Genomic DNA, 17,654 nt, shown 5'->3' with positions numbered 1-17,654 from the left:
TCAGGGCACGGAGATCCAGAATGGCTCTCATCCCCCTCCCCCCTTTCTTTGGCACAAGGAAATACGTTGAATAAAATCCGCTGTGCATTTCCTTCGGAGGGACAACTCTTACAGCTCCTTTGTCTCTCAAGGTGGAAATTTCCTCCAGGAGAAAACTGGCAGACTCGCCCAGAGCACGAGAGTAAACGATTTCTTCGAAATGTGGTGGAGCGACATTGAATTGCAGCCTGTAGCCCTTTTCCAATGTCCTCAGCACCCATGCTGACTGAGTGCAGGTGGCCCAGCTCTTCATGTGGAGAGACAGAGGGCTCACTGGCCACTCCACCGAAGATGGCGTTTTGGCGCCCCCTTGTGGTTGCAGCGCGAAACATACGCCATTTCGGTGTCCTGTCACCTCTGTCACAGGCGAGCGAGGTGAGAGGCGAGGCGAGGCGAGAAATCTTCTTGCCGCAAGGACAGAGTTTTGTAACTTTGTTGGCCATCGTAGCCATGGTTAGCTAGAGGGTTGCGCACGTTAGCGAGACTGACACTGAGTGCGGAGAATATTGCTATTCCTCGCTAACGTGGGGTGAAAAGTGTTGCTACTTTTCTACAGGTATTGCTACCTAATGTGTAAAACCGCTAGCGTCGAAGGGTATTGCTAGAGGAAGCTAGAGATACCTTTATTAGCAAAGTGTTGCTACTTCGCGTTCGGAAAATATTGCTACTTCCCTGGGTGAAAGTATTGCTACTTGGCACCAGCACTAGCTACAGAACAGTATTGCTACTGCTTGTATGCTAGTGGACAACTGAAAAGCTGGGAACAAAGCGCACGGCGACCGAGTTGTTCACTCGAATCTGTGAACAGTTTAGCTTTAGCACCCAATAGCACAGTTGTCTACAGGCTTCTGTGAGAAGCGAGGAAGAGGTTTTTGAATGACATCTGACGCTATGTCAGTCTATTATATAGGGAGGCACTGGCCCCTCCTGACATGGGCGTCACCTAGCCAGCCTGTAAGGGCTGGCGTAATGTTATTTGAGCTTCTGATGAGGTCACGCAGGAAGCGTTCCCATAGTGAGACACGAAACGAATGCTATGAAAGAGAACCAAATTAACAGCTCAATCAATAAAAATATAATTTTTCATTATATACCAGTGGATTAATTATTATAGAAAAAAATTAATTTGGCATAAACCTTACACTGTGTTGAGGCATAAACTCACTGTACACCAAAAGTAAGCAAAGCCATTCACCTACTGTACAAAATATGTTGTTTCCCCAGATTAAAAACCAACAGGCCTGGCAAGATTGTGACACGCTCACCTTTTTCTTTGGGTTGTTGTTGATGACCTCGTCATTTGGCCGTTTGGGGGATTTACTGGATTCTTTGCTGTCCACCAGTGGGGTGTTTTTCTGTGAATCTAGCTTCTCAATTGGACCTTCCCCATCTGCTACCAAAGACTTTGGTTGATCTCCTGCATCTATGTTAACGATGAGGGGTTAATAAAAATACATAAATAACTTAATTAAATAAAAATAACAAATTATAAGTTAGAAAAAATAAGTAAAATGAGCTAATTTCTAAAGACGTGTGAAAACCACTGTGGTAGTACAGAGCATTTAGTCCTGCTTTTCATTCTGGCACATCACCTTGCCAGTCAAAGATTTAGTCAAGTATGAACTCTGACAGGGTCAACATGCATGTTCAATAAGTAGTTAAAATGACAGAACATTTAGATTTCAGTCCGTAAATTAATAGGGACATACATTAAACCACAAAAGGTGGCATTTGTATGTTTTCACTTTGACCCACGTAGGCAAATTTTCTTTTAACTATAAAGAAAACACCTGAGCTTGTTCAGTAAGTCACAAGGCACAAATTTGCATTTTCTGACCCTTACAAAGTAGGCCAACACGCTGTCACGATAGGTAAGCACAGAATAAAATAAACACGTAGTTTGTACATATTTCAACTGTTTTCAATCTTAATGGAAAGTCTGGTTAAACAAAAAAAATCTTTGAACTGTTTTCTAAAAGAGTCCACAGAGTCAGCTAAATGCAGTCGTAGTGGGACACGAAAGACACCTGAAAGCATCTAGTGTTCAATCTTGTATGAAGAACAACTAGCAAATTCTGAGCCTGTGATCGAAGACAGCAAGCAGCAGTGTGTTTGGTAAGAAGCTGGGATTAATAGTCTGGAGCCTTTCTGTTAAGTGCTCTGTAGGTGAGTACAAGAACTTTAAAATGAATCAAAGTCTACTGAGAGCCAGTGTAAAGAGTAAGAATAATATGAGCTCACTTGTTAGAATCCATTACTAGTCTGGCCGCTGCATTTTTGTTTACCTCAGAGAGATGAAACTGGTTTATCTCTGCCGTGAAACAGGGCATTACAGTAACACGTAATGACACAAGAGCACGGATCATTTTCTCCAGTTCAGCCAAGAAGGCCTTATGTCACAATTTAGAAGTGTGGGGTTCTTTTGAGTTAAAAAAAATTAAGAAACAGGAATGAGACACAGATTTTACATGCAAGGAATCTAAACTTTCCAAATACTGGATGCTGGATTGATTTTTAGGATATAATAATGGCCTTTAGTCTTAGTTTTCCTCGACTCAAGGCTTAGTACGAACTGATAACACAGATGTATCTACAATCTCTTTTTTTTCCCCCACATTATGCAAGCCGTACCTAATTTTGCTTTGACATGTGCAACATGACTAATGTAAATCCTCATGTCAGGAAAAAATGTGCAATATAAGTTATGCGCAGATGAACAGCCCTTATCATCACATAATTTTACATGATTAAATTCCTTGTATACAGGTTTTTAATCTATATTTATAGAAAAGTGTAATTTCATTATGTCTGCAGAGCTGCATGTTCAAACTATAATTTTATTTGTTGACAGGCCGTGAAAAAAGCATCCACACTGTTAATCAAATACAGAGCCGTTTAAATAATACAGTACATTATGCCAAATTAACAGGAACAACAAAGTTGTCACTTGGACTTCTTCAAATATTATAAACAACTATATAAAATGAAACCACATTTCTGACCTCATCTACTTACCTTGTGCATTTGTAGGTTTAACAGACAGCTCTAGGCCACAGTTACTGCAGAATTTGGCTGTTTTCTCTACAATGTTATGGCCACAGCGTGAGCACTTCATCTTCAGACTTCAGTGATCACTGCAAAGAAAGAAACTATTTTCACTTCAAGACCATCTCAAAATTTTCTTTCACTTTCTATTTTGGCAGTCGATGTCACATGAAACTGTGTTCAGCTACACAACAACACACCAGTCGCATTGTCTTTATCTCCTCTGAACTTTGATCAGTCATACCCAAGAAGCTGGCCTGTGAGAGACTGAATTGGAAGTCATTTTACAAGAGAGTCAGTGAGTCAACTGAACGCCCACATTCATGGCCCGCGAACAAGCATCCAATAAAAAACTGACATTAACCAAAGAGGAAAAAAAACTGGGAACCCTCACAGCACACTTTAATAGCACGTCCTTAAAAGAAAAATTCAGTTAACACTGACCAAAAGTAGTTCTAATGAGGAAATAAGTAATTCTTTATATGCCATAAATAGTTCAAACATGATATAGGACATTTCACAAAGAGTAGAAGCGGAGAAGGTGGTTTTCCTCCTTCCTTTTCCTCATACTTTCAATAAATACTTCACATGACTTATTAGCTGGCAATGTAAAGGCGATATTACGTGAATGACTGAATAACTCAAAATAACATAAATTCGTGAACCACCCAAGTTAATATTATGCCATTATTCTTTGATTTCGATTGATTTTTAATGTCATGAATAAAGAGTCAAAATTGGGTAATCCTTATATCTGCTGGGATCAAGTCATTCAATCCAGCGATGGATACTTCGCTTTCATTTCTGCATAATTCATCTGGCAATCGCTCTCCCTCTTTGTCAAACGCATGGTCTTCATTGGACTTCTGGTTACACTTTAATGCAACAATTGCTTTGGGCGTTTTCAATCCACTGAGAAAGGCTATTAAGGTTTAAGACATCTGACCCAAATACAAATAAATACACTGTGAAATATAACTGGTTCAACCCAGTTTGATTTTAGAGCCCAACCAATAATGCCTTTTTGTGAGACTGATGTCAATAATTAGTAAGTTTGCAGGAATATAATCAATTTAGTATAAGCAAGGAAAGGAAATGAACAATCAGCATCAAGGTCGGTTAGGTCTTTTGCGATTTGATTTAGACTTCAAACGATTTCTTTATTTCTTAATAAAATGTAACAAATACAGTAAACACCATCGCGTGTGTTTAAACCGTATCTCTATATTGCTGAAAATACTGCAAATAACAAGTGACTATTCCATTCTAGGAGATGAGCTTTCATACTTTCACAGATAAAGGCGGGACGACCTTTTTCAAGAACTTAAGGAGTGACTCTTCTTGAAGCGAAAAGATCTTTGGCTTAGAAGTTCGGCCATTCACATGTTCCCTGCGTAAAGAAACGCACACGTTTTACGTCACTTCTTGCGTGCCAGTGCGTTTGACAACAACAAAACAGAGAGAAAGCGAACTAAATGGCCACGAAGTCACTGACAAAATAAAACCTGCAGAATCACGACAAGCTTAGCAGCAGCAGGGAAGGCTCTTAGTCACACTACAGAGAGCACTATTGCTAAAATTAAGTAGCGACTCTGCTAACTAGCTTCCCCGAAGCAGCCAGCCTAATGAGCTGCGCAGCTAACATTAGCTTGGGCAGTTAGCTCTGATTCACTCTCAATAATAAACGGAGATACTATTAGAAAGAACGAACGTCAACCAAACTTCATTACCCCGTAACCCAGCTGGAGCCAGACAGACCTGGCCCAAGGCAGCGCAGTCTGATAGCTAATTCTGTTATTAGGATGAGTTTATTCCTACTGTGTCACAACGGAAATTCTGACATTGTGACAGTCACCCAATGCTCATAACAATAAATAAATAACAGCCGACCTGAGCCGCCTTCCTACCTTCTCTTCTGTGCTGCAAAAAGGAGAAAGCCTGCAAATCATCTCTGCTGGTCCCACTACGCAGCCGTCAAAGACACGTCCAAGACCTGCTGTCCCCTCGTTTCCGTATCTACTAAAGTTTCGTTTTGTCAGAAATGGGCGTGAGCTAAGTTTACTTCTATAATCACTAATAAAATCGGGGTTTCTTTTGCCTCTGACTAAGCTGGTTTTCATTCATAGGTAATGAAAGCACAAGTTGAACTAGAGACAAACGACCTCTTCTAGGGGTACTTGAGTGCATGGATGCATGTGCTGTAAAGTGATTTAAACTCACCTTATTTTTTTCTTAGCATAAATGAAGTTTATGAAAAAGTATCTTATGGCACAACCTGTGGATGCAACATATTAAACATCTTAATTAAAAATATTATTTATTTATTTTTTCACAGATTGTGATTAAAAAATAAAGTTCATTTGTTTGCTACAGTTTATATTTCAGCATCTGAAATGTACAAAAACCGATTATATTACACAATAATTGTACAGGAAAAACAGCTAAAATGGGGTTGGTCACATGCGGTCAGTTGCCATGTGATGGTGTTTGTTTGTCATTACATTGTACTTTCCTATTGCCTTTAGGCAAGGACAAACTGCTCAATAGACATGCTTTGTGTGACCAGCAGGAGGAAATAAGCATGCTGCAGTTACAAACTCCTGGAAATGTGCCCATAATGTGTAAAAGTTTGAGACTGTTAAGAAAAGGAGAGGGGGGGGGAAAGGCTGGCTTTAAATCTTTTAGGAAACTTCATAAAAAACATTCCAAACTGAATGGAATTCTGCAATCTGTCACATTTGACAGATTTATTTATTTGTTTAACAGCAAAACACTCATGAAAGTAGCACTGGAGCAGCAGATCCTTTCATGCATCAGAATAAGTGGCCCTCAACACAGCAGGTTTGTTCCGCTGACATTTGAAGTCTACATGCAGGCTCCTGCAGGCACTGGGTGATGACTGAAAACAAATATTTAAAGTCATAAAAAACAGCTGTTTAGTTTGTAACATTTATAAGCTGATAAGAAAGGAATATGCAGTGAAAAATGAAACCGATCCACACCATCATGTTACAGTAAATTCTCAGTAAAGGCCAACATGCTCAAACTGCATATGTTTATTGTTACACTGAGTGTCCTGTGTTGCCTGTGGAATGACCTTTAGTCCTGTTATGAGCTGTGCCTCTCCATAGCTCTCACAGGACACCCACTCACCTACTGAAGAGAGATTTATTTTGAATGTCTTTGAGTCATATTAGTCAAAAATCTGAACCCAAGCTCATGCTATGCTCTTACATTTTCAACAGAGGGCAGAATAACCCAATTATGTGTAGTAGTATTTCACACTGTACTGTGGCTGCTCATCAGGGTTAAAAAAAAAAAAAAAAAAAAAAGTATCTCGAGTTGTTAGGTGTTAGTTGTTAGCTCTAAGTTTTTCCACAACTCCCCTATAGTGGGTCTTAAATGATGTAAAATGAGTGCTGAACACTCCTTTGTGGACCAATGTGCAAGCAAAATGTTAGGTTAAAGTCACTCAGATCAAACCAGCTCACTGGATCTTTGCCATCACCACCTTTAGATGTTGTAGGTGTTCCTCCCACGAGTCACTGTAAATCACCACATCAGGTAGGCTTAACGATTATATCCATTAACCTTTAAAAAGTTAAGGGTGCCCCATGGAGACCAAAGGGTAAAACACTGCAATGAAATAAACCTATTCCTGGAATCGGAAAGGCTGTGTATTCTAAATGCACTTGCCAGTAATATTTACACAAATCTAAGGTTGTGATGTATCTGGCCTTTCCTAGTCTTTCCAGCAGCTCATCAATGAAAGGCAAGGGATAAGGATCGAAACAGGAAATGCTGTTTAGCTTTCTCGAGTCTGGACAAAATTGAAGTTGAGTTCAAGTATCTGACTTAAACACCCAAAATTGGTGTTTCAGCCAAATAGCTGCACTTTGGTACATCGCTTTCATTTTGGGCAGGTCCATTACCGCGATAAGTAGAAACCACTAAACAGACAGCAGTACAAAAGCTTGTGTTCAGGGTGGGGGTTTCCACTGACTCAGACACAGCATACAAGAAGGATGGCAGCAGAGTCATTTTTGCCATTGTTCACTTTGTTTGTTTGTTTGATTGATTGATTGATTGATTGATGTTGTCCAATTTGTGCCTTACACTATTGTCTGGAGCTGAACTGTGATTTATGAAATTTGTTCTTGTTGAACTTTACCTGTACAGTGTGCTGTAAATGGTACAATCATCATCCTTAGTTGAGTCCATCTTTTGCTCCCTGCTGATGACATAGTGGATCAGTGAAAAATGCAGCACAAGTTGAATAATATGTTGAAGCTGCAGGGATAGCTCACACGCATGCTTTTGTTTTGCTTTTAAAAACGATCGTTGAGTGCATGACTTCTTCCTCTTGTGACTGGCTCATGTCAACCACGGGATAGTTGCAGTAGTCCGTATTCTAGATACAATAATTAATAAGACATCAAAGAACACATATATAAGTTTCCTGCTTGGTGAATTGTACTCAGTCAGACAACACAAAATAACTTGCGAATAACTTGGGTAAACTATAAATGGGTTTCTTCAATAAACTAACTTATTAGGCAACCTCATAATGAGCTAACCTCTGCATTAAGAAAAAAACAACACAACCAGTAAGCTTAATTGTAGCGCCATCTGCATGTTTACCTCATTTTCATTTTCTTGTGACTCTGTCCTTTTTGTGCACTGTCTGAAAGAAGAGATTTCCATCACTTTATTGTTGCATGTGTGAGCTGTAACAAATATAAATACACTTTACCTTCTGATGGCAACAACAGTGACCACAATGAGGAGTGCAGCAATAGAAGTACAGATAGCAATCTGATCTCTGGTGCCTGTCCACCAGTACACTGAGAAAACATGGATGTTGCACGTTAAAGTAAAAAAGACTGAACAAGTACGGTTTGTTTGGAAGGGTTTCCAAGGGCAGATTCTTCTTTGCAAAGCTGCGTCTGCACAAGCCACAGTGTTTGGAACATAAATCTATTTACCTTTGCCCCTTAACAGCACTGTAGAGGAGTTGTGACTCCCGTATTTGTTTGTAGCCATGCAGAAATAGTTGTGATCATCCTGAAAATCCTTCTTCAAATGTAGTTCACGTTGGTGTCCTGCTGCTGAAATGTGATCATTATATATTTTAAACCAGGTATAGTTCTCCACTGCTGGATTTGCATGGCTGTGGCAGATCAGGGTCTCTGTTGATGGTGTGACAGAAACTGATGTGTTCCTGGGGCCATCTAAAATAAAGTCATTAGTGAAATCATCTTACATAAATCAGATTCATTATTTTGGTATCTAAATTGTGAGGAAATATTTAATGTGTTGCAGTAAAGAACAATGTTTCCATGCTTAACTCTTACATACTGCTCATATGTCTTCAGAGTATTTGAATGCACAAACAGCCACTTGGCATTAGTAAATGAATCATTCATTCTTAATTTAAGTTTTAGAGAGTAAGGACTGTGTATCTGTTAGATTTTGCAACATTTAGTCAATGATTTAAAATGCTTTTAACTACAATTCATGCTTTAACCTTACATTTATAAAGCATTTTATTCTGTAAATTTCAAAGATTTTATCTGCCGCACATCTATGACCCTCTGAATTATCTTATTATGCACATCCTATTTGATCACTCCTATGCTGTTTTGCTATTTCACTGTTTAACGAGTCCATTACAATTCAAAAGCCAGCAGGCACCTATCTCTGGGAACCTGGGCAAATGTGATGTGAACAGTAACAGTTCTCATAACACTGTCATGGCTGAACTGTAGAAAAACTTTCAACTTTGTAATAGTTTGGGTCATTTTTGCAAAAGTCATCCAATTTCAAGCTGAAAGAATCACATCTCTGGTATTGTTGCTCAGGTCAAATGTCAAAATGGGTCAAATTTGGCCTAAGCAGTATGTAAGGTTTAAAACATCGCTATACAATACTCACGTTCAACATCAACATGTAGGACTCCTGAAGTTGTTCCTGTGCCTGTTTTTAGAGAACAAGTGTAGTTTCCAGAGTTTGTGAAGGAAACATTTCTTAATTGCAGCACTCGTCCATCCTGCAGGTGTTCTCCATTCTTAAACCAGATGAAGACAGATGAGAAGTTGCCAACATCACATCTGTCTGTGCAAGTAAGATTCACAGAGTCGCCTTCCTGGATTGATTCGTGTCTTTTGAGTTTCGTCATGGAAATGTTAAAATCTATGAGAGAAATGAATAACTTATGTTTCGACCTTGTCAGATTAAACAGCAAAGGGGAGTCGAAATTCTTTAAAAAGAAAACCAAAATTAAATCTTACCAACGATTTTTAGTGTTGACCCACTTTTTCCAGTCCATTGGCCATTTGTGGAGTTGGTTATAAATCTAAAGGCATATTTTCCTTCATCACTGTGCTCCACTTGGTGTATTTGCAGTGAACAGTTATTCCGTTTGTTACCAACATACTGAAATCGCGAAGAGCTATTATTTGAGCCACTGTGATAAATGAACGGACCTGCAAAAATATTTTTGTGTCCCCACATGACTTCCTGTACTATGTGTTTGTCAGGATAGGAAAATGAACAAAGAATGACAACAGATGATCCTTTCACTACACACATATGAGGCTGTTGATACTCTACCTTCCACTTACTGCAGAGAACACCTGGAACAGAAGCATTAATCTTAATTTTCTTTTGCTTAAACATTTCGAAATTCCCTTAAAATAAGAAATAAATGTCGCACTTACCTCCAAAGAACAGTGTTAGTGTCAATTTTAGGGTGATGTGTTCAGTGCACATGTTGGAGCTTTTTTAAGTTACACAAGCATAAAGTTTAAAATCACTTAAAGTTATCACGAACGGACAGAGAAAAAGTGACTTTGTCCTTTATCTTCTTTGTCTGCTATGCGCTACTTTCTACATGGTAGGTGCCATCTGGTCATGCAAACCACAGATGCAGTCAACATCTAAGGTTTAGAAGAGAGCATATGAAACCATGTAGCAGCATCAGAGGCGCTGTGGTATGTTTGTTTTTTTTTTCTCTGCTCTTCTTTTCTAACCAAATGTTGCTGGAACATAACGATTCATTCTCTTGAATCTCATGCATGTCACCAGACGTTTTACTGCCCACCACTGATTAACAGCTAACACTCATATCACACAACAATGAACAGATTTCACAGCAAATTTATAATATGAACCCCTCTGTGGGAAAAATGGGAAACGACTCACGTGCACAGCCATTATTGCTAGGTTTGATGTTGATGCATGTAATGTGCCATTACAGTGTTTTATTCACATTATCTTATAATGCATGAAGGCAAGCAGTGGCATGGTGCACAGATCCGTGTTTTAAATCCGCACTGAGGCTTTTCTGTGTGGAGTTTCTATGTTCTCTCTGTGTCTGTGTAGGTCTTTCTGACTTCCTACCACAATCCATAGGCCACATGGGTCACATTAGGTTCTGACCCTGCCTCCTACCCTGGGTAAGGTCAGTCCACTGATAGATGAACGCACTGACTGATCATGTCCACAGTGACAAATCGATCTGAACTGCAGAGAACTTCTATAATTGAGGTGAGTGGCGGAGTTCTTGAAGTTTAAGAACTTCTGAGAATTTGTCACTGTTGTCTCTTTAAGTCGAATCATAGACAAGAACAATTTGTAGTTCTTTTAAAAAAGCATTCACACACTGCTCTTTACTTTTCTTTCCTACTTCATTTGTCTGTTTTCTTTTTCTTTGCACAATCTGACCATTTATCCCTGCTCCTAATTCCTGCATATGCCCCAATCAGGAAAACTGCGTCGACCATCACTAAAACTATAACAACATGGCCAGAGGGCGCTTCTCAACAGCTACAGGACTGCTTTGACAGAACCAACTGGAATATCTTCCAACATCAAGACCTGGAAATGTTCACAAACAGTGTCCTCTGTTACATCAAACACTGTATAGACACTGTCACAGTAGACAAGCAGATCCGGGTTTACACCAACCAAAAGCCATGGATGACCCGGGAAGTCCAGCAGCTGTTAAAAGAGAGGAACAGCGCCTTCAGGTCCGGAAGCAGGGAGAGCTACAGCAGGGCTAGAGCCAACCTGAAAAAAGGCATTAAGAAGGCCAAGGCGGACTATAGGAAGAAGATCGAGAACCACCTGGAGAGTAAGAACAGCCGGCTGGTGTGGCAGGGTGTCCAGCAGCTGACAAACTACAAGTCCAAATCAGGTATGGCTGAAGGTGACCCAGCATTGGCGGAGGAGCTGAACATCTTCTTCACACGCTTTGAGGTCACTGCACCCTATGCCTCAGAGGAACAGCTACACCATACAGCCCACAGCAGCAGTACCATCATCACTCTGGAGGAGCATGAAGTGAGGCGCACCCTGCGGGCTGTTAACCCGAGGAAGGCAGCCGGCCCAGATGGCGTACCAGGACGTGTGCTGAGAGACTGCGCAGACCAGCTTGCCTATATTTTCACCAGGATTTTTAACCAATCCCTTGAACAGTCAAACGTCCCACCCTGCCTCAAGACCTCCACCATAATACCCTTGCCCAAGAAATCTCATATCTCTAGCCTAAATGACTATAGACCAGTGGCACTAACCCCGGTGGTGATGAAGTGCTTTGAGAAACTTGTGCGTTACCACATCACAGCAGCCCTACCCAGCAGCCTTGACCCACACCAGTTTGCCTACAGAGCAAACCGATCGACAGAGGACGCCATAGCAACAGCACTCAATGTAGCATTAACACATCTGGAGAGGCAAGGAAGCTATGTGCGTATGCTCTTTGTGGATTATAGCTCGGCATTTAACACCATTCTTCCATACAAACTGGACGCCAAGCTAAAAGACCTAGGGCTTCCTCACAGCACCTGTAAGTGGATCAATAGCTTCCTCACCGACCGCAGACAGAGAGTGAGAGTGGGATGTTACACATCTCCAGCCCTAAATCTAAGCACTGGGTCGCCACAGGGCTGCGTGCTTAGTCCACTGCTCTACTCGCTTTATACACACGACTGCACCCCCGCCCACCAGAGCAACGCCATTGTAAAGTTCGCAGATGACACTACTGTGGTGGGGCTCATATCTGGGGGAGATGAGTCTGCCTACAGAGATGAGGTGGAGCGGCTGTCTTCATGGTGCAAGGATAACAACCTTCTCCTAAACACGAAAAAGACCAAAGAACTCATAATTGACTACAGAAGACACAAGACAGAAATCCAACCACTAATCATCAGCGACGACTGTGTGGAGAGGGTGGCAGACTTCCGCTTCTTGGGAGTCAGCATAGAGGGAAACCTATCCTGGAGTGTGAATACCTCTGAGCTACTGAAAAAGACACAACAGAGACTGTACTTTCTGAGAGTGCTTAGGAAGAACAACATCACACAGAGACTGCTGGTGTCTTTCTACAGAGCCTCCATCGAAAGCATACTAACGTACTGCATAGGCATATGGTACGCTAGCTGCACAGTGGCTCAGAGGAAAGCACTCCAGGGAGTAATCAACGCTGCCCAAAGGACAATCGGCTGCCCTCTCCTCAAACTGAAAGACCTACACAGTTCCCGCTGCCTCAAAAGAGCCCATAACATCATAAAGGACACCTCACACCCTGGACACTCCATGTTCGAACTGCTGCCTTCAGGTAAACGGTATAAAACAACATACACAAGGACTAACAGACTCAAACACAGTTTCTACCCAATTGCAATATCATGTCTCAATGCTACTAAAAGTAGATGACTTTCATTGCCCCTGTTGTCATTTGTGCCCTTGATGTTGGAATGCTTTCAGACATGTTTTATTGGATGCGCTAACAAATTGATTGAGTGATTGATTGTTTGAGTGATATATCAACTAGGTCGTATGTTGAGTGTCTGTATGGGTCCTTAGGCCTGGATTGCTTGGGTGTATCTACGGTATGAGAATACTGTATTTTATATGTATTTCTATCTTTTATATCCTATCATTATAGTTTTTAAGTATTTAATTATAGTTTTTAAGTATTTATCTTTTGTGATGTTGCACTGACCAGAGACATCTTTCAATTTCATTGTACCTGTGACAATGACAATAAAGAATATTCATTCATTCATTCATTCATTCATTCATTCATTCATATACATCACATACTAATGGAATATTGACAGTATAGTACTGCCTCTGATTACTATTATCCACTGGATCATCTCCTTCTCTTACTTTCTAAATTTCCCCTGTGACCTGCTACCTCAGATCTAAAATTGTGTTGTTTGAGTAATTGAAGACCCAATCGCAGGAGACATAATGTTCAACAGAAAGTGAGCTTTAATGGAGGAAATAAATCCAATACAAACTCCAAATAGCAAAATCCAAAAGGCACAAAGGAGACTAGAACAGTACAGCGTACCATCAGGAACGTAACTGAACAAGACCGACACAACACAGCAAAGGAATATACATACACACCAAGGGCTGATTAGGGATTACACAACAGGAAATCAGGTGAGGACAGATAGGAAGCAGTAAAACCAGTAAAACAGAAAAGAGAACAAACAAGACAAACACCGAAGTTAATGCTAACACAAGAGAATGCCGAGCATTAACAATAGTGAAAAATGGGGGGAATGCATAAATAAAATACAGTACTCACAACATACTAAAATAATAAATAATATAGAATGACAAAGAATTCAACCTGGAGCTGGAATCAAGCAGAAGATCTCGAACCCCAACATCAAATCTTGGGACATGAATGGGCAGTATGGGAGAGTGGGCAGGTCACTGTTCCTCTCCTCACAAGTTCACCCAGTGTGAAGTCACTAGAACTTTGACCCCTTTAACAAACAGGCTCCCTCTTCAGTATATGGAGGCTGCTTTCTTTTAGGCGAGGCATATATTGGGCCAGCTGCCTCCTGTCGGTTCTGTGGGTGGTTCAAAGCTGCACAAACTGGTCTAAGTAATGATACAGAAATGACAGCATGTAACAGAATGAAGTGTCCATAGCTCCTGACAGATACACAATTTCCCATATTATCGTTATTATTACTATCATTATTATTAGTAGTAGTAGTGGTATACTGTCTGAGTCTTACCTGCAAACTGTGCTGTAAATGACATCTTCACTTTGGGTGTTCTTCTGCTGCTCCCTGCACGTAATACATTCTATCAGCATGTTCCTCCAGTACAATAAATAATATATTTTTATCTTATATTGTTGAAATATCTCACGCGTTTGGCTTTCTTTTGTTGTGGAAGTAAACAGCCGCGTAGACGATTTCAGTGGTTTCTCCTTCACTCTGATCCTGATGTTGTGGTTGGTTATCATCACACATTGAGAGCCTGCTGACACGACCTGTGTTCTAGATAAAGTCACAAAGAAGCAACGCACAATTAACAACAATCTTCATTTTTTTCTACTGAACTCTAAATTTGAACTTCTGTTATTAATTAATGATTGTCCAGCAGTAATAGTAGCACCTGCGATTCTTTCTCACCACTTTCCACCGGTGACCTCATTTGCTTTTTGTTAAGTCTGAAAGATAAACAGAATTTAGGCGATGTGTTACAAAATTAGTGACATTTCAAAATTAGGTAACACTCACCTTCTAACAGCAATAAAAGTGGTCACAATCAGAACTACAGCAACTGTTACAATGACAAGTACGTATCCCCAAAACATTGGCCAGTTTTCTGTGAAACAAATTCATTGTTTTAATTCAGTAATGCCAGAGCCAAGCAAACTTTTAATGGTTATTGATACGAGTCAGAAAGCATCCAATAGCACCAGCCACTCAAACCTACTTACTTTTAATGTTTAAAGTGACAACAGAAGAGTTTTGACTTCCGTGTTTGTTGGTGACACTGCATAAATACTGGTCACTGTCCCTAGGGTGGAACACTGGCTGATGTCCAACATTTACAGAATCACCTGCAGCTATTCTGAACCACGTATAATTCTCCACGGGGGGGGTTTGCATGACTGCTGCAAATCAGGGTAAAGTCGCTGCCAGGGTCTGCCCCCAAAGGTGGTTGGACAAGCACTGTGGTGTTCCTAGGGCCATCTGAAAATTAATTTTATTATTTGGGCGTTATCGTTGTCAGTTAACATTGTGAAAATTTAGAAATATGCAAAGGACCACATAAGAAGCAACCTTCCCAATTTTTCAAGCACTAGGAGTACACTAACCTCCAGATCCTTAATTTAAAGCTGAATATCTGGACTTTGATCACATCTTGCCTGTTTAATTTAAAACCCACTGTGCTGGTGTGCAGTGACAAAGTCACAAAAACTGTGTAATTATCCAGAAATTATCCTTGGACGTAATTGCACATTACTCAACTCCCTATGAGTCAGCAGTAGGTGACTAGAACTGATGGCAGCATATAAAGCCCACGGCTCTCACGCTAGAGACCGGGGTTCACATCCAGCTTAGATCTGTTATGTGTAGGTAACAATAGCAGTTTAGCTTATAATAAGAAAAGACTGAAGTTTTAATTAAGACTAAATAAATATTGCATGAGAATATTTGCATCAGAATTAATGTATTTTAGTGTGCACATTAAAGCTAGTTTGCGTATGTGTTATTTTTAAAATAAGTCCCAGAAGCTTGAGCAGAAATATCATACCAATTAGACAGTCATTAAAAGCCCCCGTGCATTTCTGTGACGTAATACCTCAATGACTATATAACAGTATAAATAGTGTAATTCACTGATCTACTTCTCACTAATAATTCTTAGACATTTCCCATTATCAGGTTATTCAATGCTATAAACAGTTCAGAGATTTAAGATGCTAAAAGGCAGAATGTAGGAGATCATTACTCATTACTATTTCAGCATCATTAATTATTTCTTTTTACCTTAAAGTACTGATCTTGTGTCTTGTACTCACATTCAACATCTATACCCAGGACTCTTGAAGTTGATCCTAAGTGTGTTTTTAGAGAACAAGTGTAGTTTCCAGAGGTTGTAGGGGACACGTTTCTTAAATAAAGAGCTGCTCCTTCGTGTAATGGCTCTCCATTCTTAAACCAGGTGTACGCAGATGAAATCTTACCACCATCACAACTGTTCATGCAGGTGAGATTTACAGAGTCGCCTTCCCTTATTGCTTCCTTTACAGAAGGTTTTGACATAAAAATAGTCAAATCTGAAAAAGCAAAGCGACACTTTAATCTTAACTGTTAAAAGCTTTTATTTATTTAAAGAACAACAACAGCAGCAACAAAAACTTACCAACAACCTTCAGTACTGGGGCATTTTCTTCACGAGGTCTATTAGACATGGTGTTAAATCTGACAAAGTATCTCCCTACATCACTACACTCCACCTGGTGTATTTTCAAAGAACAATTGTGATATGTGTTTCCGATGTACTGGAATCTTGTGAAAAGAGTTCGTAAACTGCTAGAAATTAAGCGAGCCTTTAAAGTAGCAGGCTGTAGGTGACCCCACAGGACCCTCACTGTTTGGTTGTCAGGATTTTGAAATGAACAAAGAAAAATGACTGAGGAGCCTTTGACTGCACAAATAAGACGCTGCTGATGCTTCACTTTCCACATATTGCAGAGAACACCTAAAAAAGACAGATTCACTCGATAGCTGTAATCGTTTAGCATTCTTGTAAAACATTAAAGAAGATACAAGTGCTGCATTTACCTGTCAGAAACAGCAACATTAACATCCATGTCAGGTGTCTGTGTTCTTCATACATACTTGAAACTCCTTTCTGATGTTAAAATGCTCACAAGAAGAGACATTTGCAAGTTTGCATTTGATCTTTTGTTCTCAAAATGAACATCTCCTCTTTTTTTTCTTCTTTACTGATTTTGTACTCTAGATACTGTACACACTGCTTCCTGTAAAGAAAAAAAAAAGACTTAAAATCAGGTCATCTAAGCCGCAGTTTCAAGAAACACGATATCTCTTGCCGTTTAACTGAGAGCAGTACCGAGAAACCCCATCCCCTGTGCATGTGCGTGACAGTCTGATGCTGCTTTGTTGTGGTGAAAGCAGAGTTAGAGCAGAGGTAGCAATCGGGAGCTGCGTTTTTTAATCATTTTTTGTTTAACAATGTGCACATTGTGTCGTTGTCCATAAGACACTGTTTTGGTTTATGTGTTTCATTTATTTGCCTTTTTGGATTGAGTGATTATGAAAAATAAAGTGTGGAGGTGAAGGGGTGGTGTAAGACTAAAATCTTACAGTTGCATTAGCTGTGAACTGAGAGGCTGACATGATTAGATAACCAGCTTTTTCTGCATTTCAGGATCATAGGAACTTCATAAGAGCTTTACTAGAATTACTCAGGCTGTCTACTGTGTTTCCTCTCTTCAGATGCTCTGCCAGGCCTTTGCTGCAGTTGCATTCACTTGTTGCTCCTTTGTGAGTCTTTCTGCCTTCTGTTCTGTCTTCAGTAAATGAATAACATGCTTGTGATCAGGTTATTGACTCAGCCACTTAAGAGCAATCTATTTGTCTTCAGATAGTTTTGGGTTATTTTGCAGCTGCGTTGTGGATCTTTACCATCTGTAGCCTAGCATAAAGCCACTTTTGCATTTATCTTCTTTCAAATGATCATTACACACATTTTTAACGTCTTATCTTTAATAT

General features: G+C 40.0%; 3 protein-coding genes across 5 annotated transcripts in view; all 3 read right to left on the bottom strand.

Moving 5' to 3' along the window:
- rnf213a (ring finger protein 213a) overlaps positions 1-5,259 on the bottom strand; it is a 47,268-nt gene extending 42,009 nt beyond the window's left edge. Inside the window, exons 1-3 of one of the 2 annotated variants that reach the window (XM_026164915.1) lie at positions 4,975-5,259; positions 3,055-3,173; positions 1,305-1,462 (exon numbers count right to left, since the gene is read on the bottom strand). In XM_026164915.1, the coding sequence (XP_026020700.1) occupies positions 1,305-1,462; positions 3,055-3,154 (258 nt within the window). In that variant the 5' untranslated portion in view covers positions 3,155-3,173; positions 4,975-5,259. The remainder of the gene's footprint in view (positions 1-1,304; positions 1,463-3,054; positions 3,174-4,974) is intronic. The other variant, XM_026164914.1, reaches the window with a different exon arrangement.
- A 536-nt stretch (positions 5,260-5,795) lies between these two features.
- LOC113020713 (B-cell receptor CD22-like) lies at positions 5,796-9,276 on the bottom strand. Its single transcript, XM_026164913.1, has 7 exons — positions 9,019-9,276; positions 8,070-8,315; positions 7,838-7,928; positions 7,726-7,768; positions 7,392-7,495; positions 7,256-7,315; positions 5,796-5,983 (listed from the first exon to the last, which is right to left on the bottom strand). Exons 1-7 carry the CDS (start codon positions 9,260-9,262, stop codon positions 5,950-5,952), a joined length of 822 nt encoding a protein of 273 aa, XP_026020698.1. The 5' UTR covers positions 9,263-9,276; the 3' UTR covers positions 5,796-5,949.
- Positions 9,277-13,729: 4,453 nt separating this feature from the next.
- On the bottom strand, positions 13,730-16,204 carry LOC113020024 (uncharacterized). Of its 2 annotated transcripts, XM_026163693.1 has the most exons (7): positions 15,935-16,204; positions 14,846-15,101; positions 14,643-14,730; positions 14,518-14,572; positions 14,269-14,399; positions 14,133-14,186; positions 13,730-13,992 (listed from the first exon to the last, which is right to left on the bottom strand). In XM_026163693.1, the coding sequence occupies exons 2-7, from the start codon at positions 15,015-15,017 to the stop codon at positions 13,860-13,862; spliced, it is 633 nt and encodes a 210-aa protein (XP_026019478.1). In that variant the 5' UTR covers positions 15,018-15,101; positions 15,935-16,204; the 3' UTR covers positions 13,730-13,859. The 2 variants fall into 2 exon arrangements, with proteins under 2 accessions (XP_026019478.1, XP_026019479.1); XM_026163694.1 differs by lacking the exons at positions 14,846-15,101; positions 15,935-16,204 and having other exon boundaries at positions 14,643-14,790.
- Between the last annotated feature and the right edge of the window lie 1,450 nt (positions 16,205-17,654).

This window comes from Astatotilapia calliptera, chromosome 4 (assembly GCF_900246225.1).
Source record: "Astatotilapia calliptera chromosome 4, fAstCal1.2, whole genome shotgun sequence".
In the NCBI taxonomy this organism is placed as follows: Eukaryota; Metazoa; Chordata; class Actinopteri; order Cichliformes; family Cichlidae; genus Astatotilapia; species Astatotilapia calliptera.
This window is presented reverse-complemented; position numbering and strand designations above follow the sequence as displayed.